This window comes from Eubalaena glacialis, chromosome 2, assembly GCF_028564815.1.
Source record: "Eubalaena glacialis isolate mEubGla1 chromosome 2, mEubGla1.1.hap2.+ XY, whole genome shotgun sequence".
Classification (NCBI taxonomy): domain Eukaryota; kingdom Metazoa; phylum Chordata; class Mammalia; order Artiodactyla; family Balaenidae; genus Eubalaena; species Eubalaena glacialis.
In genome coordinates, this window is record NC_083717.1 from 167,173,919 (window position 1) to 167,198,306 (window position 24,388).

The 24,388-nt window shown below is 41.0% G+C and overlaps 2 protein-coding genes across 2 annotated transcripts in view; one reads left to right on the forward strand and one right to left on the reverse strand.

Annotated features, from left to right (window-relative positions):
• Positions 1-8,135, forward strand: part of BBOF1 (basal body orientation factor 1) — a 43,301-nt gene extending 35,166 nt beyond the window's left edge. Inside the window, exons 10-12 of the mRNA XM_061181042.1 lie at positions 2,411-2,485; positions 2,650-2,764; positions 7,329-8,135. Coding sequence (XP_061037025.1) covers positions 2,411-2,485; positions 2,650-2,764; positions 7,329-7,340 — 202 coding nt within the window. The 3' untranslated portion in view covers positions 7,341-8,135. The remainder of the gene's footprint in view (positions 1-2,410; positions 2,486-2,649; positions 2,765-7,328) is intronic.
• Positions 3,682-23,990, reverse strand: ALDH6A1 (aldehyde dehydrogenase 6 family member A1). Its single transcript, XM_061181041.1, has 12 exons — positions 23,858-23,990; positions 16,217-16,276; positions 15,081-15,155; positions 13,978-14,139; positions 13,671-13,749; positions 12,965-13,267; positions 11,696-11,817; positions 10,129-10,318; positions 9,737-9,918; positions 7,840-8,019; positions 7,470-7,568; positions 3,682-5,701 (listed from the first exon to the last, which is right to left on the reverse strand). Exons 1-12 carry the CDS (start codon positions 23,912-23,914, stop codon positions 5,597-5,599), a joined length of 1,614 nt encoding a protein of 537 aa, XP_061037024.1. The 5' UTR covers positions 23,915-23,990; the 3' UTR covers positions 3,682-5,596.
• Between the last annotated feature and the right edge of the window lie 398 nt (positions 23,991-24,388).

Sequence of the window (24,388 nt, forward strand, 5' to 3'; positions counted from 1 at the left end):
AATTGAGGAGATCAGGAAAGTCTCTGAGGAAGCAGAAGCTTGAGCTGATCTCTAAAGGTAAGTAGGAACAAAAGGGGGTGGAAAAAACATTCTAGGCAGAAGAAATACAAGTAGTATTTTCAGTGCTGGAGATGTGGCAACATATTGGAGTGAAAACCACTTAAGGCATTTGCAAAGAGTGATTGGAATACACATGAGAGTTTAGGAAGGGAGATTTGAGCATGTTTAGTGAAAATTGGTATGAGTTTAGGAAAGTGGATGAAGATACAGGAATAAAGGGGCTGAGACTAGAACCTTTAGGAATAACCACAATTAAAATAAACAGGAGAATAAAAAAACAGTACAACCAAAAGAGAAGAGTTTAAAGAATTATAGGCTGAATGGAAGATGAAGGATTTTGAAATGGCTTTTGCGTCTCTGGTAGACTTTCAAAGAGTTTAATTGAAGAGGTAGGGGTAGAATCCAGACTGTAGGCACTGAATGTCTGTCTCATTGTGAGTTGATATTTCTGTACCCCAGGAAATACAGCCAGAGTACCAGGCCTCAAGTTCCACACTGTGTTGTTTTCAACACTTGGAGAAACAAAGGAATTTGGGTGAAATCTTTCACACCAAATCAGTGAACTTGAACTGGCCACAATGGGATGATGTCTAAGCCTGTTGGATGAAAAAAAGATAAGATAGGAATAGGATGATGAAATATTGAGATGAAATGAGAAAGCTCAAACCAGCGGAGGAGGAATGAGATGATAAAAGGTCTTCCAAGGCAAGTGGAGTAATTAGGAAGTTGGTAAGAGTTCACAGTTGGTTGTATATGATTGTGAATCCAACAGTACAATATTTTTCTTTGTGATTGAACTAACTCAAAGGAGTATAACCAATAAACTGCACTCTTTAGTGCATCAACAATCACTCTGGCTATATCTCAGGCACTCGTAGTATCTAAGGTACCTTTTTTTCATGCATTATTTTTGGACTATTTAATATAGCCAGATTTTGAATGGGGTTATGCTGCTTTCATGTGCACCTAATTGAGGACAAGTTTTAGGAGTGGGGTATGTCTTTATCTGCTGGCAAATCAACCTACTATACTTTTTGTAACTCTGTTAATCTCACTTTCAAATTAGAATATTGAATGAATGATGTTGATCTCCTGGTTTTGTTTTTTTTTTAGATTGAAAACAGATTTATTCAGGGTGATACACGCTCAGTAAACAGAATGTGAGCCATCTCAGAGGGCAAGAGGGCCTATTTTTCTGTTCTTAAACTAGAATTTCCAAAGTATAAGAAAAAATTTTCATACTGGGTCTATCTAAATTGGTAACTTTCCTGTGTTTTGAGATTCTTTTTGTGGGAAGGGAATTTTTTGGCCTTGCTTTTGGTCAGTACTCTGGTTCAACCTTGCCCATCACCATTAATAGCTGTTTATTATTATTATTATTATTAATTTTTTGGCTGCATTGGGTCTTCGTTGCTGCACATGGGCTTTCTCTAGTTGTGGCGAGCAGGGGCTACTCTTCATTGTGGTGTGCAGGCCTCTCATTGTGGTGGCTTCTCTTGTTGTGGAGCACAGGCTCTAGGCGTGTGGGCTTCAGTAGTTGTGGCACGTGGGCTCAGTAGCTGTGGCACACGGGCTTAGTTGCTCTGTGGCACGTGGGATCTTCCTGGACCAGGGCTCGAACCCGTGTCCCCTGCATTGGCAGGCTGATTCTTAACCACTGTGCCACCAGGGAAGCCCTTAATAGCTATTTTATGAGTATCATCATGATTATATTCATAAATATTTCCATTTCTTAAGTTCAACATGTCTCAACTTTAAGAAAATGTAAGTTTAAATTAACTTGCCTTATATTATACTGCCTCTATGTGTGTATGAAAGCTCATTTTTGAAAATAAGAAGCCCATCCAACTGCAGCATTTCCCTTTAGCAGTTTTATATTTATTTATTTTTAAAATTTCTATTTACTTATTTATTTTTGGCTGCGTTGGGTCTTCGTTGCTGCGTGCTGGCTTTCTCTAGCTGTGGTGAGCGGGGGCTACTCTTCGTTGTGGTGCACGGGCTTCTCCTTGCAGTGACTTCTCTTGTTGTGGAGCACGGGCTCTAGGAGCACGGGCTTCAGTAGTTGCGGCACGTGGGCTCAGTAGTTGTGGCATGCGGGCTCTAGATCGCAGGCTCAGTAGTTGTGGCCATGGGCTTAGTTGTTCCGCGGCATGTGGGATCTTCCCAGACCAGGGATCGAACCCGTGTCCCCTGCATTGGCAGGTGGATTCTTATCCACTGCGCCACAAGGCAAGTCCTATATTTATTTATTTATTATTATTATTATTTTTTCCTTTATCAGTTTTAAAGTGTAGTTGAAATACAGGGCATGTGGAGACACTGCCTCATTGTTAACTTATACCCACTACAGGAAATACAGCCAGAGTTCTAGACCTCCAGTTCCAGACTATATTGCTCCTGATGATGAAACAACAAAGGAGTTTGGGTAAGCTCTCTTGACAAAGCAATGAACATGAGCCTGATCACAATGGTGGTTGTAGACATCTTATACATACTAGAATTGAGTGAGAATAACATAACAAGTATATTGTTCTGAACCAAGTTCCATGTGTGTGGTTGTTGACAAGTCTTACTTTGTCATTATTGTAGGGATGAAAGTAAGCTTCAAGATCAAACCTTCATCACCCAGCAAGTGCCAATCTTAGACTCTACTGGTGAACTGGTGATACCCAATATTCAGAAAGGATCACAAGAGTCTGACATAGTAAGGAGTCTGTAATCTAACCAAACAATATACATAATTGTTCCCCTTCCTCATGCACCTTCTTCTAAGTCACAGTTCTTTTCTCTACTAATCAGGAGCTCTCAGGGATCAGTGAAATGAGTAATAACATTAGTGTGAGATTGTGGACATTTTAATAAACAATATCCACACTAAGGAAGGTACATATTTAATGCAAATGCATATTTGTGCCTCTTTTAGTGTGGAAAACCTATAAATTGCCTTTTGAAATATATAGCCCAATTAAAATATGTACTATCCTTTATGTAAGAATAAACATAGTGACCATGTAACTCTTGGCTTTGGACAGAGGTGGGAAGTCTGGGTCACTATAAGCTAGCAGACAAAGGCATTATAAGGAAGTACGGTACCATAAAAAAAAAAAAAAAAAAAGCCAGGTTTTCTTTTTAAGAGCTTTTTACTTGTAATTTGTTGTACATAATCAATTAGTACAATGTAAAATCTGAGAAATTTCCAGTGAGGCCACATCAGAGCAAAAAGAAAATACTGAATTTTTTAGCGGCTACTAGCATGAACACAACTGTACAGATTTTTTTCCATCTAAGAAATCAGAAACTCTTCTGAGTAGCAAGTACCTAGCCAAATGAGTTGATTCCAATTAGAGCAACACAATTCTGATTAGTTAGTATTTCTTAAAAAGTAATTTTCCTTAAATGTAAGGAAAACTTAGGAGTCTCTGTGATTATATTTAATTCCACTTGGAATTTAGACAGTATGACCTTTTATTCAACCCAGCCTGTAATTGTTGGACTGGATTAAATATTACTACCAGTTGTCAGCTGTGATAAGAGATAAAACAAGAGGCATTCTATTATGAAATTATAAATTTCTATTGCCTCACCTTTTGGCAGGCAAATCCAAAAAAAAAAAAGCGCCAGGAGGGTCATAAATGTATTTTATTAAAGTTCAATCACCTTAAGTGATTAAAGATTTTGACATTCTATCCAACAGGTGGTAGTAATAAGCCTAAAATCCACAGAGTGCACAAACATTTTCAAGGTTTTTACCATCCTTAATTCATTAAATAACCCCCACGGAATAGGTTAGCATTATCTACGTAACTAATGAGGAAGCAGAAAAATAAATGACCTATGTCATCTGGCTGAGGACCAGAGACTACTCTATCAGAAATGAGAAGCCTTCTCCTAGTTCAGTGGGTGAAGACCATATCAGAAAGGCAGGATTCAACTGGGATGGTAGAGCAAAAAGACAGAATCTATTCTGTTTAGCACATAAATTTCTGTTCTGACTTAAAGTTGAGCTGTAGCAAAGAAACAAAAAGCATAAAGACAGTTGAATTAATGGTAGCAGAAGAATCTGTCAAAGCATTTCTTTGACTACTTCACACATGGAAAGCTTTGAAATTTCTTAGGCCCCAGTCAATTACTTTACATTAGGGTTCTTTCATTAAAAAGTATCACAAATGAGAAATGCAGGCAAGAGGAAAGAACAATATAAAAAATTTGACAAGTAATATCAGGTTAGACTTACTTTAGGCAACAGTCTTGCTCATACTTGGAGAACACTTGAGTCTGAAGGTTTTGAGCCTCCACCCTAGAAAGTAGGAATTTGGTTTTTCCCTTCCAAACTGGAAGAACATTTTTAGGAAGAATTTTTGTCTTGGAGAATTTAACAGTGTCACCCAAGGTTGTATCTATAAGGGTGGTTCATTTTCTCTGACCCTTTGTTACTCAAAGTAAAGTACTAGGAGTCCTAAGAAATGTTCTGTTCTTATACATTATGCTGATTAAGTTCAGCATTAATTTGATTTCAGAGCTAAGAACAGTGGTTAAAACTTGTTTACAGAAATGCATTTTGGAAGAGAAAAATATTGTAAAACATGTAGTGAATGTTTCTTCAGTTTCTTATTCAGCCAATGAGGAAAGGGCATTGCCTTTCTTTTTACCATTAATCACTTCTCAATAAACATGAGATCCTGTTAAGCATCAAAAAAAAAGAAAAAAAAAGAGTCTTGCTCACTTTCATGGTTGGAATACCCCTTGATTTCTGGGCCTGATATAACTTTTGAAATAGTTTCCTAAAAAAATCCTGTTGGCACCTGAATTAATGACTGAAGCATTAATTGATTGCTGAAGCAAACCCTGAAATTTAACACTTGGCACACACCACAAAAAGTTGATTTATCCAATGCATACTGAGGTATCCTTGGGAAGTGGTTTTAAGAAGCAGGAACAGTGACAATGATAGAATTAGTGGTCATGAGTCACTAGGACAAAGTGGCATTCAGCAGAAAAGACAGAAGCAGTTGTCACATCTGTGGGATAAGTAGAGATGGATTATATCTTGTGTGGTGTGGGATAAATGAGAGGCTCAGCAAAGCTTCGCAGAGAGGCCTCACCCACTGGCATTTATGTGGGGCTGTGTTTGATGATCAACCAAAGGGTGAATTATTTTTGACCTATTTCCCCATACAAGAGATCCTTTTCCTTGGAAGATCGTCTTTACACACACTAATGTTCCCTTCCTTCAAGTCATCAGAAAAGGGGAGAATTTTTAGAAATCAGGTCTAAGCTCTTATTCCAGAGAAGCACTTCACAGTTAGGACAGTGACCTCAAAAATAAAATTATGAAGAGCAAGTGAAAATCTGGCTTCAGAATTACACTAGGAGTCTCCCTATTAGCTACTTAACAGGGGATAATGGTCCTGTGAAAGATTTTAGTTACATAGTATTCCAATCCCAGGGATCTGATCTGAGCAAAGTTGGCAGTTGGAGTTGGTCAAGAATAAAGGGCAATTACTCAGGATGGACTGAGTCCAGAACAAACTCGTTTCTAACGGCCCATGGTAGGCATGACTACAGCCGGTGAGGAAAGAGAAGCATCTTCTTCTTTCCACTGTGAAGTGACAGTTTTTAGCTGAGTGTAGAACTGGATGCCCTAAAGAGAACAAAGAAAGAAAAAAAAAAGAGAGAAAGAGAGAGTTATCATATATGCCCGGGGGTTTCATGATTCCTCTTTTAATCACTTTTGAAGGAGGTGCTATGAAATGCTATTCATGTTCCTACTGGAGGAATAGGTGCAACCAAAATTAAATATATTGCTCATGAGATAACCTATGTAAAACATTTAGCATATTACCTGGCACATCTAAATGGAAAAATTGAACAAGGTAAACTGTTAAACTTGTATTTGTTTTATAAGAATAGGCTTGAGTAAAAGAGAATAGACTGCAGATCTAACACATAAAATTACTAGCAAGCTAGAAGGATATTGTTAGAAAAAAACACACCAGCTTGATTAAAATACTCTTCTAGAACTATTAGACAAAATCTGGGCAATGTTAATATAGTGAAAACAACTTTAGAGATTATTACATACTTTCAATATGAGATACAACTGAAGTTTACATTTTATTATGTAAGAATGATACTTTTATGTCTTCTTTCCAGAATGCAAAATAGCAATTTAAGTACCTAAGGATTTAAGACTTCAAACTGTATATAAGGTCAGTCTTTTACTCTAAGAAGCCTCACTCACCAGAGTAACTTACAGTAATTAAACAAAGACATAGGAGGAAAAAAACTCCAAAACTGACAAACTATTTTAAGCAAGAGTTTTACTCTGCTTCCCTTGAAAGAAATTTTTAATAGTATCAAACTAGTCAATTTTACAAAAGCTGTGACTAATGCACAAACTGGATAATCCACCTCCAAACAAACAGTTTCTTAACCAGCTGGCTACACTGTCATAGCCTGCTGTGTAATCCCAGTGTTAATTTATTATTAACCTATAAAAGGGAGACCTGTATAGAAAACAAGTAATTTTTTACGGAAGGTCCCAAAATGGCTGTATTTCTGTGGGACTACAAAGAACTTTCACTAGCCCATTTGTCCAACACATATTTGGGTACTTGCTCTGTGCCACGTTCTGCAGATAAGTAAATAATAATTACAGTGTGATGAGGGCTTCTTAACATGGCTTAAATAGTCCTACTACATGACTTGCCTCTGCCTACCTCTCTAACCTCATCTCTTACCACTATCTTCCTTATTCACTCACTGTGCTCCAGCCCATTTCTGCTGTTTGAACATGCCATGCCTGTTCTTGCTTTAGGATATACGCACCAGTTGAAGGATGTGATAATAGTGGTAATTGGTTCCAGATCTGCTCTATTTATTTATTTTTTGTTCAGTGCTGCATTTATAGCATTTTTATTGTAGAATAGTGTTTAATATACAGAAGGTGCTCAATAAAATTTTTAGTAAATGAGTAACTATTACGGGAGCAATGTGTGCAGTGGGAGCACATGAGGACATACCCAACCCAACACTGAAGGGGATGGTGGTGGTCAGAGGTGATTTTCTGGAGGAGTCCACACTTTAAACTGGGGGTTAACAGTCAGATGAAAAGGGGGGAGAAAGGGAGGATACGGAAGAGAGGGTCACAGGCAGAGGACAGGACATATACAAAGGCTTGGATTTACTCATGCTCTTTCCCAAAAACTCTGTTGCCTTGAGTTATTCAGGAATTGGCAAAATTTTGTTAACTTTTATATCTTTTCTAGGGAACCTACTGACAAGCACTGCTGAACAACATACAACTTCACAGAAGCTGCTGGCAGGCCCTTCCTTGCAGAATCCTTGTTCCTGAATATATTCAAGAAAGTTTCTTAGAGGAAAAATATTTTTTTTAAACTTAAAGTCACCTGTTTGCCATAGAAATTGGTGTCTCCCCTGAAGGAAGCTCGAGAGCCGGTGAATGAGAACATTGGCAAAGGCACTGGAATGGGCACATTCACCCCGACCTAAAGCAGAACAAATCCACGTCAAATACTAAGAAAAACACTCAAACAAAGGAACTTTCCATTTAGAAGCCCAAATGCTTGGCATCAGAGAGACCAATTTTAACTACCCATCTTCCACCCGATCCTGCATCCCATGAGCTTTTATTCCTGAGGAAGAAATGGGGCACTGAGGGAGATCAGAGGGGCAGTGACTGATGGCTGTTTACCTTCTCCCCTTACATAGGAAACAGTAAATGGCTACAAGAATATCCTAAGAATTCTGTTCACAAACCTGTCCGACATCTACCAGGTGGGAATACTTCCGAGCAGTGGCTCCATTGGTGGTGAAGATGGCAGTTCCATTTCCATATGGGTTGTCATTTACGATCTTGATGGCTTCATCCAAAGTGTCTGTTTCCAGAACTACAAGAACTGGGCCAAAAATCTCCTCTTTGTAACAGGTCATATTTGGCTGACAGGAGTGATGCAGCAGAAAAGAAGTCAGTATTTTTTGCTTATTTGGTACTTTATTACCCACTTGCTTAATGAACAGCTTTTATGTGAGTAATAATCTCTTTTCATTTTAAATCACCTATAAAAAAAAGTCCTTTCTTGCTGTGTTCCATCTTCCAAGCTACCAATCATAAGTAACTTGAAATTCCTATTACTATAACTATATAACTACACTCCTTTCCTTTAAGCACTGTATTTTTAGGTCTCATGACCCATCACTAGCTTCCTGTTTTATGCCTGTATTACTTGTTTATCCAATTGTTATCTTACTGAAAAGCTACTTGAAAATTCGTTTTTTAAATAAATCAAATATATATTAAAAACACCACAGGAGAATTTTTCTATTTAAAGAAATCCTGTGCTAAGTTTTCTGTAACATAAACAATCTATTCTCATTTGTTCCTTTGCCTCCCAAATGAGTCTGTACATTTTTATTTTGGTATCAGGTCACATTAAACATTCAAAACATCTTTTACCACTGCAGCTGGTCAGCTGTGTTTGTTGCTGATAAAGTGGGTTTTTCCTCAGTGACTCTGTGGCAAGAAATCTCATAATTTCTACTACACTTAGATTCAGCTCTTGACTATTCAGGATTATAATAGGATTAGTGGGGATATCTGAATTTCAAAAAAACTCCTCAATATAGTCATTGAGGAGTCATTGTCATTTTAGCTGAGCAACTTTCAGTTTTGTTTTTTTTTTTAAACTTTGGGTTTATTTATTTATTTATTTATGGCTGTGTTCGGTCTTCATTTCTGTGCGAGGGCTTTCTCCAGTTGCGGCAAGTGGGGGCCACTCTTCATCGCGGTGTGTGGGCCTCTCACTATCGCAGCCTCTCCTGTTGCGGAGCACAGGCTCTAGACGCGCAGGCTCAGTGATTGTGGCTCACGGGCCTAGTTGCTCCGCGGCACGTGGGATCTTCCCAGACCAGGGCTCGAACCCGTGTCCCCTGCATTGGCAGGCAGACTCTCAACCACTGCGCCACCAGGGAAGCCCCAACTTTCAAGTTTTGATAAATAAAAATTGACACCAATTCTTTTTCTTTTGTCACTTTCTGGTGAAGATGTAGGTATTCAATAACTATTGGGGGCTGATATATTGATGGAGACACTGCAATAGCTATAAGCTAGGCAGTAAGAAGGAGAGGGAAGAAGAAATTAACGTTAAACAAGTAAGAAGTATAATGTAAGATAGGAACTGGCAAAATAATGGCCCGTGAGCTGGAGTGGCTTGCTGCCAGTTTTTGTACAGCCCACAAGCAAAGAATGGTTTCTACAATTTTTAAATGGTTGAAAAAAATCAGTCATGACACCTAAAACTATATAAAACTATATGAAATTCAAATTCCATTGTCCATAAATAAAGTTTTATTGGAATACAACCACACCATGTTAATGGCTGAGTTGAGTAGTTGTGACAGAGACTATTGATCCCCGCAAAGCCAAAAATATTTACTCTTTAGCTCTTAATGGAAAGTTTTCCAACCATTGGTATAGTGGAAAGAGGTCAGGAGGGGAGACTCATTCAGACTTGAGATAAAATAACTGAGTAAGTCTGGCAAGAGATGAGGTCTCTAGTCATTAAATGTCTTCATTTATAAATTAGAGGAATGAGGTGCCTTTAGCTAATTTCGCAAAATTATATATTTGCAAAATAAATAATCCAGAGTTGTTCACCTTGACATTTGAGATGATGGTTGGCCCAACAAAGTTCCCATTTTCATAACCTTTGACTTTAATATCTCGCCCGTCAAGAAGGATGGAAGCTCCTTCCTTTGTTCCACTATCAATCAGATTGCAGACTCGCTCTTTTGCGTGGGGGGTGATCAGAGGGCCAAGGTCAGCTCCAGGCTGGTCTCCTGTAGAACAACACAGAAGTATTAAGGTCTTCATTACCATAAATTATGAGTGCTAAATAAAGATGAATCCAAATGACAAGTAGTACAGTACAAAGAAAGGCAATGGTAAGAATAAACATGATTGCTCCCATTGGACAAGGCCAATGCGAAAATCCAGAGCTTAGTGCCACAGATGCAGAGTCTAAAGAAGCCAGGCAGGTAACTGGTTACCTGCATTGACTCTCAGTTTTTTGGCACACTCTACCAGCTCTGGCAGCCACTTCTTAGCTTCTCCCACAAGGATCGCTGTTGAAAGAGCCATGCAGCGCTGACCAGCGGCTCCAAATGCTGCCCCAACCAGCTGGTTCAGAGTATTTTCCTTATTGGCATCTGGCATGACTACCCCATGGTTTTTGGCTCCCTAAGGAAATAGAGAAAGTACATGAATCTTCCTTGGCAAAATACAATTTGGCTAAGAAATTAAAGAACCTGAGATTTCAGATGAGAATTTAAGGAAACGACTCGAGAATTTATCCTGTGTTGCTTTGAAAATAGATTTATTATCATTTTAATATTGCTGAAGTACTGGTAACACTGAGTAAGTCTCCAGGTTACTTTTGCTTCACTTCCTCAGCTGAGAAGCTGATAGGTGTTTATTTAGATCAAAACCATTATCAAACACCCCCCCAAAAACAAAAAAACACTGCCTCAATCACGTTCGGTCAAATTGACAGGCTAAACACTGCATCCAGGAGCCAAGGAGAATTCCCTTCTCTTTCCTAAGTTAGCTAGGAAAGAATTTGTTGTTTGTCAGAGGTTCCAGTTATATGAAGAGCAATGTAAACATAGAGCTGCCAGTAGCCAGCTGAAAGGCAAAATAGGAGGTAGGCCTCCTGATACACAATTTCCAGAAAGAAATTCCCCCAATTGGCTTGCTTCTAGATACACAGCCTCATAAACTTCTATGTAGGACTGACATATGGTCATTTCCACATGTTTCCAGATACAGCTATAGTTGAGTACATAAATGATACCTTGTCTGCTACTTAACTGTATCCCATTACACATAGCATAATGTTAGACACAGAATACATTCAAGAAATATGTAGTGAACTGGGAGCGGCATAAATCAAATTGGCCAAAACACATCCAGCCATGAAAAGAAATAAATGGGCATATCATGAACAGTCTCCAAGCCTGTACATAGGTGGCTACCCTTTTTGCAACATTAGTGGAAGGGTAAGAAAGTAGCAGCTGGACATTATATTTAGTATCAAAGAATTGCCAAGTATTTGGTGAGGAGCTAGTCACTAAGGAACAGCAAAACTATGCAGCCAAGTAAACCACACTCATATATCATACAGGGATATCTGGCTCTTTCCAGAGCCTTAAATAGCCTGGGCTCTTAGGGAAGATCATATCTTTGACATTAGTAGTTAGGATAAACCTTAAAGGCAGGAAGGATGGGGTCTAGCTGGAAGAATGGTATGAAGGAAGAAACAGGGCCAGAAGCAGAATTTGGCAGTTACTGCTGAAGCCCAAAGAATTTGAATATCATTCTTAAGGAGAAATGTGACTTCATCACCAAGATTACCTGGTTAAGATAAAAGGTAATTAAAGTGACAGAGAATAAAACTCATCACACTGTTCGTGGTTAAAGGGAAGACAACCAGGATGAACTGTGAATAAAGAAACACTGGCATTAGAGTGGGAGGAGTGGCCCCTCTGCTGAGGGGCTTTTTCTAGGTAATTTTAATACATACAACAGAATTTGGGGGAAAAAGGAATAAGAAGTTACCATATTGGCTTGAACTCTCTTGCCATGTCTTGACCCTCTCTCAAAGATGTACTCTCCTGCCTGGTTGGATCCCACAAAGCTGATTGCTTTGATATCAAGATGGTCACAAATAAAGTTTACAGCTTTAAGAAGAAAATAAATGATTACCACAAAGGAAAAAAGGGCTATGGGATTCTCAGCAAAGCAAATTTCCCCCTTTCTCACTGCTATGAATGAGAAGTTTTCATACTTTTGTTTTTCTACCGTGGATTCCCATTTTGGAGTTCTGTCCTTTTTCTCTTAAATTCTTCTTCTTTTTTTTTTTTTTGGCCACACTCCACCTCTAGTGGGATTTTAGTTCCCCGACCAGAGATCTAACCTGCGCCCCCTGCAGTGGAAGCGAGGAGTCTTAACCACTGGACCGCCAGGGAGTCCCTCTCTTAAATTCTTTGAACTACAAATCTTATTTAACCTCTTCTCTTTCATTATTTTTCCCACTTGCTAGTCCAGAATTTCTACTTTTAATCTAACTCTGAAGGCTACAACTCCTATTTTCCTCCAAAATAATAGCCTTTCAATACTCAACTCTTCCTTTTGTCCTTTACGAATGTGATATTTCCTCAACTGTCACTTATACTGGGACTCTCAGATACTACTGTGCCCTCATGTGAGAGGCAATAGAGCATAGTATTTAAAAGTAAAAACCAGGGTCAGCCTTCTTAAGTATACACATCCCGACTTTGACAGTTTCTAGCAACGTGACTTCGGGCAAATCACTTAATTTCATTATGCCTCAATTTTCTTATCTGTAAAATGGGAAAATAATAGTACCTATCTCAAAGGGTTGTTGTAAAGACTAAATGAGATAATATATAGAAGGCATTAGGAACAGTGCTTGAAACACAGAAGCACTTTTTAAGTGTTAGCTATTATTATATGAATCAGAAGGACTTCAGTACCTCTGAGATCTATAAAGTCTGAGTTAAATAACCTTATAAATTATCTCAATATTGAAATGAAAACTTCTCTTTAATCTCATCTGTATCTTGCCCTAACCATATTTCTTTGTCCTAATGTATTCTGTAGGGCAAGAAGCACCACTACTCCCGTTAGTTACCTTAGCAAAGAGATGGCAAAACAATCAACAAACATTATCTTCAAACATGGAGGTTACTACTAGTAAATCCCTTCATCTCTAGGTTCTTCTTCTTCCTAAAACACCCCATCACTGACTCAACAGCTTGATTTTTTGGTAACCAGATTAAGTGCCATGTACAGAGGGGGAGTTACCTTCACGTTGTCCATGGATGACATTCAGTGTTCCGTCAGGGGCACCAGAGTCCTGAAGCAACTTGGCAAGAAGTATAGTTGCTCCAGGGACTCGCTCTGATGGTTTCATTAGGAAGGTATTTCCACATACCATGGCCATGGGAAACATCCAAAGGGGGATCATGGCAGGAAAATTGAATGGAGCAATGCCTGCACACACCCCCAGAGGCAGACGGTAGGAATAAAGGTCCATGTCTTTGGTGATGGATGGCATGGTCTCTCCCAGCATGAGGGATGTCACACTGCAGGCATGCTCAACCACCTCTGGAACAGAGTAGAAGCAGTCAGGCCACCAACTCTCCACACTGTGCACTACTTAGTTTTGTCATGCTCTAGTCAGCCCTGAGTGGCAAGACCAACGACAGAGGGAAGAAACACTGACTTGCCATGTGAAGGGGTTGTGTAAAGTGAGATTATCTGAATGGGAAAAAGACAGTGCAATGCATATACCATTTGGAAGATCATTTGAGTAAAATAATGAATGAAGTAAACCAATCCCACAGATACCTGAGTACTGCCATTTCCCACAAGTATTAAAAAAGATATCATGGGATAGCAAAATCTACATAAAGGAAGAAGCAATCCCCCATCTGGGGTCTTTGCCTCTCATTTTCCTTTGCTTCTTCCCAATGTCCCCATGAACTCCCCATGAGGAATCCCTGCTTACGAAGGCCTCGAAATACATCTCCTTCGGCATCCGCTAGGGTCTTCCCTTGTTCCAGTGTGATTAACCTGGCAATTTCTTTCTAGAGAGAAAACACACAAATAGAAACCAATGCAAGGATGTGCCTCCTGTTAGTTCTCAGGCAGCCAAAAAAGAATAAAAGTCAGGGAGAAGCACTATGAGGGAGAGAGCCATGATCTATGTCTCTCTGTATTGTACAGTTAGGGAGAGCAGCTAAAAGGGCCTCTATGAGAGTGACCAGTATCCCTTAGGCAACAGTTTGGAAAATTATACCATTCAGATTTCTTACCAAGTTTTCTTTAATGAGTTGTTGATAGCGGAGCAGGACCTGCTGACGGCTTAATATTGAAGTGTCTGCCCATGCAGGAAAAGCACGTTTGCAGGAAGAAACTGCTGCATCCATTTCAGCCTTGGTGGCTTGAGGGACCCGACCAATGACCTCATTGGTGGCCTGATGGAGAAAGCAGCACATCAGGGACTTCCCTGGTGTTCCAGTGGTAAAGAATCTGCCTTAGGGCTTGCCTGGTGGTGCAGTGGTTAAGAATCTGCCTGCCAATGCAGGGGGGACAGGCTCAATCCCTGGTCCGGGAAGATCCCACACGCTGCAGAGCAAAGAAACCCATGCACCACAACCACTGAGCCTGCGCTCTAGAGGCCGTGAGCCACAACTACTGAGCCCATGTGCCACAACTACTGAAGCCTGCGTGACTAGAGCCTGTGCTCCGCAACAAGAGAAACCACTGCAATGAGAAGGCCGCACACTGCAACGAAGAGTAGCCCCCGCTCGCCACAACTAGAGAAAGCCCGCACGCAGCAACGAAGACCCAATGCAGCCAAAACTAAATAAATAAAATAAACAAATTAAAAAAAAAAACTGCTTTACAATGCAGGGGGCACAGGTTCGATCCCTGGTCAGGGAACTAAGATCCCACATGTGGTGGGGCAACTAGGCCCACGCGCCACAACTACTGAGCTTGCGCCCCTCAACTAGAGAGCCTGCATGCCACAAACTACAGAGCCCATGTGCTTGGGAACCCGCACGCTACAATTACAGAGCCCACGTGCCCGGGAGCCTGTGAGCCACAACTAAAGAGAAGCCCGCGCGCTGCAACAAAGATCCCACATGCCTCAACGAAGATCCCGCGTGCTGCAACTAAGACCTGATGCAGCCAAAAATAAATAAAATAAATAAACAAATAATACATAAATCTTTTTTTTTTTTTTTAAAAAGCAGCACATCATCCTTTGTCCCTGCCCCACCTTCTTCATTTTTCATATAGTCACAGGGGCAGCGCTATGTGCTTCACAATAGACACTCTGGTCCCTATTTTCCCACCATGTTCCTAGAATTCTAGGCTAGTTAAGTTTAAGTCCCAAAGCAGCTTTGCTTACGGGGTTGTGGATGTCCATCCATTTGTCACTTTTGGATTCAATAAATTTCCCATCAATGAAAAGCTTTACAGTTGGCTGGGGAAAAAAAAAAAACACAAAACTTTGTATTAGTTAGTTGCTTTACTTCTCTCTTTCACAAAGAGAAAAGGAATTGGGGTTGATAACTGAATTTTCTGCCCTCTAGAAATGTTAGCACTAGGAAAGAGATATACAATATACTTGTCTATAGTGCTTATTAATATGGGGCAGAAAAAATATATATATATGGGGCAGAGCCTCTCAATACTGTGATCTCTCTGTAAATGGGAAATTCCCTGCTAATCACACAGTGGAACTTCACGAGTAAACATATGTCACTGAGAAGCTTATACTAAAAAAGCAGTAGACTCTGTGTTAACAAAGATTAGCTATTAGGACGTCTTGGCCCAGCCGACTTTCTGTCACATTACCATGAGCATGCATTACCTTTATGATCAAAAGATTTTAAAAGACATTTCTATCTGTGTAGTTTTTCTGAGAAGTAGTAGCTTGTTTTCATTAAATTTTCAAAGTGGTCTGTGGGCCAAAAAGGTGAAAGATTACTATGTTACAGTATGTGCATGCTTCTATATAAACAGGATTTTGAGCACCAGTCCTTATATATCAGGTTTAGTTATTGCAAATGGCTGATAGACACTAGGTCTGTAAAAACAACTCTAAAGGTTGTAAAGAAGACAACCTTTCTGGCAGGGTCAAGAAAACCTCTAGAAGCCAAGAAAATGTATCTTTTGACACAGTAATCCTAATTCAGAAGGGAAATAATATAAAAGGAAGAAAAAAACTACATAAATAAATGTTTGTTTTATAATACTGAAAAACAGAATAAGTCTAAATGTTATCTGGAAAAATTATTAGTTAATTCAGGCTATATCTACTTGATACAATATTATATAGCCATTAAAAATCATAAGCATAAAGACCAACTTGCAATATTGGAAATGCTTACAACATAGTAGAAATAATATGAGATAAGAAAACCAAGATAGAAAATTTCAGATAAACTCTGATCAAATTATGTAAAGAAGATAAATGGGAATACCCCCAAATTATACTGGATTCCTTCTCAGAAGTCAGCCTTTATTACCAAATAAACTCACCACTGACGATGAAGAGAAGGAGGATGCTGGGTGCCAACTGGAGTTCACCTTGGAAGAAACCTGGGAGGTAAAAGAATGGTTATTTTGATAAATGAGAGCAGAAAATTATTAAAAATTTAGTGAATGGCTACTATATGCTTAACATTATACTAGTTACTGTGGGTATATGAAAAAGGACTTGGTGTTTGCCCTCAAGGGTCATACAGTCTTTAAAAAGAAAAGTTGTGAGACTATGAGACACAGCAAACTATGAGAGAACAATAAACCATAATGATCATGTGCTCAATTTCCAGGACAGTCCTGGTTAAAAAAATATTTTTTTGTCATTACACCATATTTTTCTAATTTTTGGCCTGGTACATGTAGTCACCATAAATCTAAAAATAAGAAAACACTTAGGATGGTGTCTAACACAATAGGTGTTGAATATAAGATAGTATGTAACCAAGTGTCAAATGTATATATAATATGCCCACACAAATACTTAAAACATGAATGTTCATAGTAAATTTATCAGTAACAGCCTAAAATTTGGGAACAACGCAAATGTCCACAATTGGATGGGTGAATAGGGAAACTAGTATGGTATATCCATATGTTGGAATACTACTCAACGATAAAAAGGAATCGACTATTGATATATGCAACATGGATAATTATAGTAATTATACTGAGTGAAATAAGTTAAGACTTAAAAAGAGTATATACGGTATGATTCCATTTATATAAAACTAGAAAATGTAAAAGGTAATGTCAGAAAGCAGATGAGTGGTTACCTAGAGATGACGGAGGAGGAAAAGAGGAGGGGGTAAGAGAGAAACGTTTTGGGGCAATTAATATGTTCACTATCTTGATTGTGATGTCTTCACAGGTGTATACAAATATTAAAACATCAAATTATACACTTTAGGGCTTCCCTGGTGGCGCAGTGGTTAAGAATCCGCCTGCCAATGCAGAGGACACGAGTTCAATTCCTAGCCCGGGAAGATCCCACATGCCGTGGAGCAACTAAGCCCGTGCGCCGCAACTACTGAGCCTGCACTCTACAGCCCACGAGCCACAACTACTGAGCCTGAGTGCCACAACTACTGAAGCCTACGCGCCTAGAGCCCGTGCTCCACAACAAGAGAAGCCACTGCAATGAGAAGCCCACACACCGCAATGAAGAGTAGCCCCCGCTCGCTGCAACTAGAGAAAGCCCATGTGCAACAACGAAGACCCAACACAGCCAAAAATAAAAAACAAGTAAAAAAAAATTATACACTTTAAAATATGTACAGTTTATCTTAGGTCAATTTTATTTCAATAAAGCTGTTTTTTAAAATGCCACATGTGGGCTTCCCTGGTGGCGCAGTGGTTAAGAATCTGCCTGCCAATGCAGGGGACACGGGTTCGAGCCCTGGTCTGGGAAGATCCCACATGCCGCGAAGCAACTAAGCCCGTGTGCCACAACTACTGAGCCTGCAAGCCACAACTACTGAGCGCACGTGCCACAACTACTGAAGCCTGCGCGCCTAGAGCCCGTGCTCCGCAACAAGAGAAGACAATGCAATGAGAAGCCCGCGCACCGCAACAAAAAGTAGCCCCCGCTTGCCACAACTAGAGAAAGCCGGCGCACAGCAACGAAGATCCAACGCAGCCAAAAAAAAAAAAAGCCACATGTACCTAATAGGAAAAGAATGTGTTATACAGGTAATAGGATTTAATCAGCAAATGGCAGGGGTCGGGGGGATCAGTTAAAATAAAGTCACTCTCTAAAAAAAAATAGTTTGTATATATGCTATGCAAGTTGATTTAAGAAATACTGAAGTCTAATCAAAGTGAGCAAACTAAAATAGTCAAGACTGGGTTGTAAAAGGAAGCTGCAATCTAATAATCTGTTACCTTGTCTGAAGAGAAATCATGTTAACCAAAGAGTTTAGGGCTGCATAAAGTACAAGAATTTGTTTGTGTGCCTGCAGCACTGTCCAGAGGAAAGGGTGCTGGTCCTTTGGGCCAGCAGACAGTCCTTCCAAATGCCTGGTCTGCTTCCTCTCCCAGTCCCCACAAAAGCTATTTCAAACCATCAACACTCTCCTGGAGACCACCATGTCTTACTTATAGTCACGTTCCCAATACCAACACAGTACCTGCTACACAGTAGGTGTTCAGTAAATATCTACTGAACGAAAGAAAGGTCCACTGGGCAGCTATATTGCCTGACTGTCCCCCACCCCAGACTTGGTTAGCTGTCCTTTTTTGTACTCCATAGCAGCCAATATTTCCCCTAAGAGGTTATCTGTCTGTGTCGTAATGGCCTAGTTGCTTGTTTGTTACCCCAAAGACTATAAATTCCACGAGGGCAGGCACTGAATCTCGTTTACCTACTTTACAGAGTTACTGTGATCAAGTCCAGGTATGAAAAATAGCTAGCAAGTAGTTGGTGCTCATTACATGTTGTTATTACTATAAATACTTACTTGCTCACACTCCTTGCTATTTCAAAACTTAACAATTCTCTTAAAATTTTCAACTCTGTTCCTTTCCTTCTCACTCTTAAGAGCTGATCTTGCAGATGTAAACTATTATATATAGGATGGATAAACAACAAGGTCCTATTGTATAACACAGGGCACTATATTCAATATCCTGTGATAAACCATAATGGAAAAGAATATTAAAAAAAGAATGTCTATATGTGTATTACTGTCACTTTGCTGTACAGCAGAGATTGGTACAACATTATAAATGAACTATATTTCAATTAAAAATTTTTTTAATTAAAAAAAAAGAGCTGATCTTATTTTTTCTACTTCAGAGGAAACAGAAACCATCAGATGGGAACTTCCTCAACTTCTTACTAGTAAGCCTACAAAACTGACCAATACCCATCATTTTTTCCTTTCTTCCTCTTATAGTGGAGAAGGTAGCTACCAAGGTTCACAGGGACAGAGTGACTGGGAGACAGAGGTGCACAATCAATGTCTGTGGACTGACTGAAGAGGTGTCTGTCTTGTAATCTAAGGCTAATCTCTGCACCTGTGCTCTGAACTGTTCCTCCTGCCTCGGACACTTCCATCAATGATCCTTTCTTTCCTGTACCTTAAACCTCTCTCCATCCAATAGCCAGAGTTCTCTATACTAATTACCTCCCCATCTCCCACTAACTCTTCAATCAACTCCAACCTTTATGATTGAACACCAGTGACTTCCTCCATACCATGGACTCTTCCCAGTCCTTCTTGTACTTGACCTCTCAGCACAGGTGAAGAGTTAGTTAATCATGCCCTATGTCTGAATCCCCTCTCCACTTATATTCTGTGATGCCCTGGTATCTTTTCTATTTCTTGGGCCACTTTTTCTCTGCCTTCTATGCTGGTTCAATCTCCTATACCTGGCCTCTAATGCTTGAGTTCCTGAACAAGGAGTTCCTGAACTATCCTTGGGTGATTTCATCAACTCCAGTGGCTTAATTATCTAGATCCTGGTGAAGCCCAAATCTGTAATTCCTCACCAGAATCTTCCTCTTCAGGTAATACCTACATAGCTGTCTTCACCACATCTCTACTTGGATGTTATTTAGGTACATGTTGAAAAAGCTGACCTCATCTTCCTTCCACCAACCGGCTCTGTTTCCTATAGCCCACCTTTCAGTAAATGGGGCTACTATCCACCTAGCTGCCCAACCAGAAACTTGAATGTCACCCTAACTCCTCCCTCTCTCTCCTCAGTGACTCAAACAAGTCCTGGCAATCTGTCCTCCCAGAAGTCTTTGAAATGCACCCCCTTCTCTCTACCCCTCCTACCCTCACCGCAGTCTATACCATCATTGTCTCTCACCTGGACTTCAACAATGGTTTCCTAACAGGTCTCCCAGCCTCCAATCTTAAACCTTCTGAATCTAGTTTCTACTCCATAGCCAGAGGGTCTTTCTAAAACACAAACCTGGTTAGATCACTCCTTTGTTTAAAACCTACCAATGGCTTTCCATTGTCCTTGGGATAAAGACTCACATTGATATTGCTTAGAAGACTCTACATAGTAACTTTACTTCTCTAGTTTCCTAGCTTGCCGCTTTCCTCCTTGCTCTCTCTATGCTCCAGCTGTTCAGAACATGTTTTGTGCTCGCATTGCCCTTGCACATGCTGCTCCCTCTTGCCTGGAATTGTTTCATCCCATTTGCTTGGCTCACATCTATTCCTTAGCTCCTTATCACTTTGGGTACAGGTACAGGTACAGGTCAGTTCTGTAGGCTTGCTAGCAGGAAGTTGAGGACATTCTCATCTAATGTTTTTTGTTTCCTCTGAAGTAGAAAAAACAAGATTAACTCCTGTGAGTGAGAGGGGCAGTAGCAGAGTTGGAAGTTTTTAAGTCTCAATCTCAGGTCTAGGCTAAGTACCTGATTAAGAAGTTCATAAAACACCTGAATTCCTCTATTTCTCATATCGCACTAGGGAATAGTAGCTTATTTAATTATTAAGTCTCTCTCCCTTAGATCACTAGATGGTTGTGTCCTAAGCCCCTAGCACCATTCCTGGACTAGAGTAAGCACTCAGTAATATGCTGCAGAATGAAAGGATGAGTACACACCAAGCAATTGTTGGATATTAATTTCGTTTCATGTAAATTCTCTTACAGGGCAGAAAATGCACGGATCAGCCAACTGGAGCATTCTAGGCCACTTAGTTTTTTTTTTGTTTTCTTTTTTTAAAAAACATTTATTTATTTATTTATTGGCTGTGTTGGGTCTTCGTTGCTGCTCGCGGTCTTTCTCTAGTTGCAGCGAGCAGGTTTACTCTTCGTTGTGGGTGCACAGGCTTCTCATTGCAGTGCCTTCACTTGTTGCGGAGCACGGGCTCTACAGCGCTGGCTCAGTAGTTGTGGCGCACCGGCTTAGTTGCTCTGTGGCATGTGGGATCTTCCCTGACCAGGGATCGAACCGTGTCCCCTGCATTGGCAGGCGGATTCTTAACCACTGCGCCAACAGGGAAGCCCTAGGCCACTTAGTTTTAGTTTGTCACTGGCACACAGTCTCCCTGCTGTCAAGAGGGCATAAAAGGCACTGCATCTGGTATAATAAAACATTATCATATAGTTTTGAAAGGTTAGATCTCCTTTCTTTTCTTCATTTTCCAAGATACACTCATTAGTACTGTTGCTGAAAAAACTATCCTATGTCCAGTCACACCAAACTCCTTGTTCTCTAGATGTTTATTTCATACTTGCTACTTCCTTTAGCAGGAACTCCCTTCTCCTCTAGCTAAAGGTCTCCTACTCTTGCAATACTTAAACCCAGATCAACCCCTTTTGGAAGCTTTTCCTGAATTGCACAGGTTGAATTTGGGGCTCTTTCCCTAGGTTCCTGCAGTACTGTGTGCACTCTTACTGTTTAGCACTTATCATTGCATTACAATAGGGGGGTTTTCAGTGAATATTTTACTTATCTCTGCTTTCCCAAAGCTTGGGATAGTGCCTGACACAGAAAGAGATGCCAAGATGTAAGTCCTGAATGCTCAGCCCCATTAGTTACTAGTTGGGAGACTGGATGACCTTTAGTGTCAGGTAACTTACTTCATTATATTCACTAATTCTAATCTTCACAGATATTCTTAAAACTAGGAAGTGGTGGTGCTGGGATAGAACCCAAGTATGATTGTGCAGCCTGTTCTCTTTCCACTGCATCACTGAAGAAAGTCATTGAGTCACTTCAAGACCAGTCTTCTTATCTTTAAATGGGAGTGATAATATCTTGACTGCCAGAATCTAGACTACTCTTTATCAAAGTGTCATGTTACAGTAACTCCTAGTTGACTTAGAATTACTATCTCTGTTCTTTCCAGGTCAACTCAGAAGTTTCTTAAAATGAATCAGAAAATAGTGTCTGGGGCTTCCCTGGTGGTGCAGTGGTTGAGAATCTGCTGCCAATGTAGGGGACACGGGTTCGAGCCCTGGTCTGGGAAGATCCCACATGCCACGGAGCAACTAGGCCCGTGAGCCACAATTACTGAGCCTGCGCGTCTGGAGCCTGTGCTCCGCAACAAGAGAGGCCGCGATAGTGAGAGGCCCGCACCGCGATGAAGAGTGGCCCCCGCTTGCCACAACTGGAGAAAGCCCTCACACAGAAACGAAGACCCAACACAGCCATAAATGAATAAATAAATAAATAATTAATTAAAAAAAAAAAGAAAACAGTGTCTATTTCCAAAATAAAGTACTTGGGAAGGGAGATTCTTTTCCTTGATGCAAAGGACAAAATAGCTTCTTAAGGCTCTCAATGACTTGTGATGGCAGAGGAGGCAAAGGAAAAAAGTCCATTTCAGTAGATTTTGAGGAGAAGTTGGTAATGGAAAGTATAGGATGGAAACTTTGTTTCCCTATTACAAAAACAAAAAACAAAAAACCAAAAAACAAACAAACCTAGAAAAACAGAACTAGGATCACATCAAGAAATATGAGGAAAGCCAAATCATTTGACAAACCCTTCCAACCCATTCTCCACACTGTCCCATTAAATAGCACATTTAAACAGGAATCTTTGCTGACTCTGCTAAGAATCTTAAAAATGCATGGTCTCTGCAATAGAACTCACTGAAACCTGGTAAATACTATTATCTAACAGCCCAGCAATATAGAGGAAGAAGTTCCCAGGCTGGATATAATGAGTAAGAAAAGCAAATTTGTTTCTTGCAGGTTCCAGAATGTTGCCTGTAGTGAATCTTGCCTCATAATCTAAGTCCTTGTAAGGCTATGAACAGAGTTGTAAATCACAGGCCTCAGGCATGCAGCTTCTGTAGCTCCTATCCTTAGGCTGGCTTCAGAGAGGACCTAATCCCCCCACCCCACCCCCAAGGGCAGAGTTGAGTCACGCTAGGAGCTGACTTGGGGGTGGGAACTTGGAACTTACACTTCTTGTCTTCCTTGGCTCCCATTTTCTATCACGTGCTTTAGAGATGTTTAGTCCTTTGCGTGTGCTTGGAACAAACTGGTAGCATTAACTATGTGTCCTTATTCACGGCCAACATAAACACTGTAACTTTGCTGAGAGAAAGTTAAACTGAAAGTCTTGGCAAGCAAGGGCACAGCCCACAGCCTGTGGAAAATACAAAGAGCCATAGCTGGGGAAAATGGCTCAGCAAATGGCTGCTTTGAGGGAGAACCTAGTGTACACTTCTAGAAGGAGATTCAAAGTTCATTCACTGACCCTCGCCCCTCGTGTGCCTCCTTCCCCCGCCTTTACCTCGGACTGTAGACAGTGAAGGGAAGGGTGGGGGAAGGGAACAATCTGGACGCTCCCGGCAGGATGCTAAGAAAGGTGACCAGAAGGGGAGTTTTTGGGGCAGAGAGGTGGCTGGTGCAGAGGTGAAAGGGAAAGACGGTGGGCAGACCGATAGAGGTGAGGGCAAGAGAGAGTCGGCAGGGACGGGGCTGGGCTGGAGGAGGAGAGTGGACCAGAGCCAGAAAGAGGGAGTCTCAAGAATAAAAGGAAGAGGGGTGATAGTCCAGGGCTGGATCCAACGAAGGCGGATACTGAGTAAGGTGTGGGACAGGGCCGCACTGGTCCGATGGGCACAGGAGGGTCAGCCATGAAGGGGTTGGCTCAGAGAGCGGACGGAAAGGACCGAATTTCTAGTTTCGCGACCCCTTGGCGCCACCCTCACTCGCCTGCAGGATCCGGGCCCGCACTGCCGCCGCCGCCGCCACCGCCGCCACCGCCGCCATGGCTCTCGGTTGCCTCTTCTCAGCCCCCCGCACCTCTACAGTCTGAGTCTGTCCACAAGCACTACTGCTGCCAGGCCTCTCCCCTCCGTCCTGCCGCACCTCCTCATTGGTGGAAAGGACAATTTCCCCTAGCCAATCACTCGCCCTAACACCTGACTCCGCCCCTCAGTCCCAGACCTGGGGGTATGCGATTGGTCAGAAGTGATTAGAGCTCTCGCCCCCCCCCCCCCCGACAAATTCTGTTGGCGGAGGTAGGGAAGACGCCCCTGACTTGGGTACTCTATATTGAGCACACGGGGAAGACGCCCCCGAACCCAGAACCGCGATTGGCCACAGACACAACCGCGGCCCCACCCACTGAAGAAAGTAAATAAGATCCTGCAAGAATTTTGCAGTAGCTCCGCCTCACCCACTGCGCGAGGGGGTATGGCTAGCACTGGGGGCGGAGCCATGGAAACATTGCCCTATGGGGCG

What these genes read in the sequence shown, in the direction of transcription:
- ALDH6A1 (XM_061181041.1), bottom strand. Translation starts at nt 23,914, where the DNA reads ATGGCGGCGGTGGCGGCGGTGGCGGCGGCGGCGGCAGTGCGGGCCCGG. An exon ending in AGATGTATTTCGAGGCCTTC is followed by an intron (nt 13,268 to 13,670) that starts GTAAGCAGGGAT and finishes ACTCTGTTCCAG; the next exon opens with AGGTGGTTGAGCATGCCTGC. An exon ending in CCATCATCTCAAATGTCAAG is followed by an intron (nt 8,020 to 9,736) that starts GTGAACAACTCT and finishes CACTCCTGTCAG; the next exon opens with CCAAATATGACCTGTTACAA.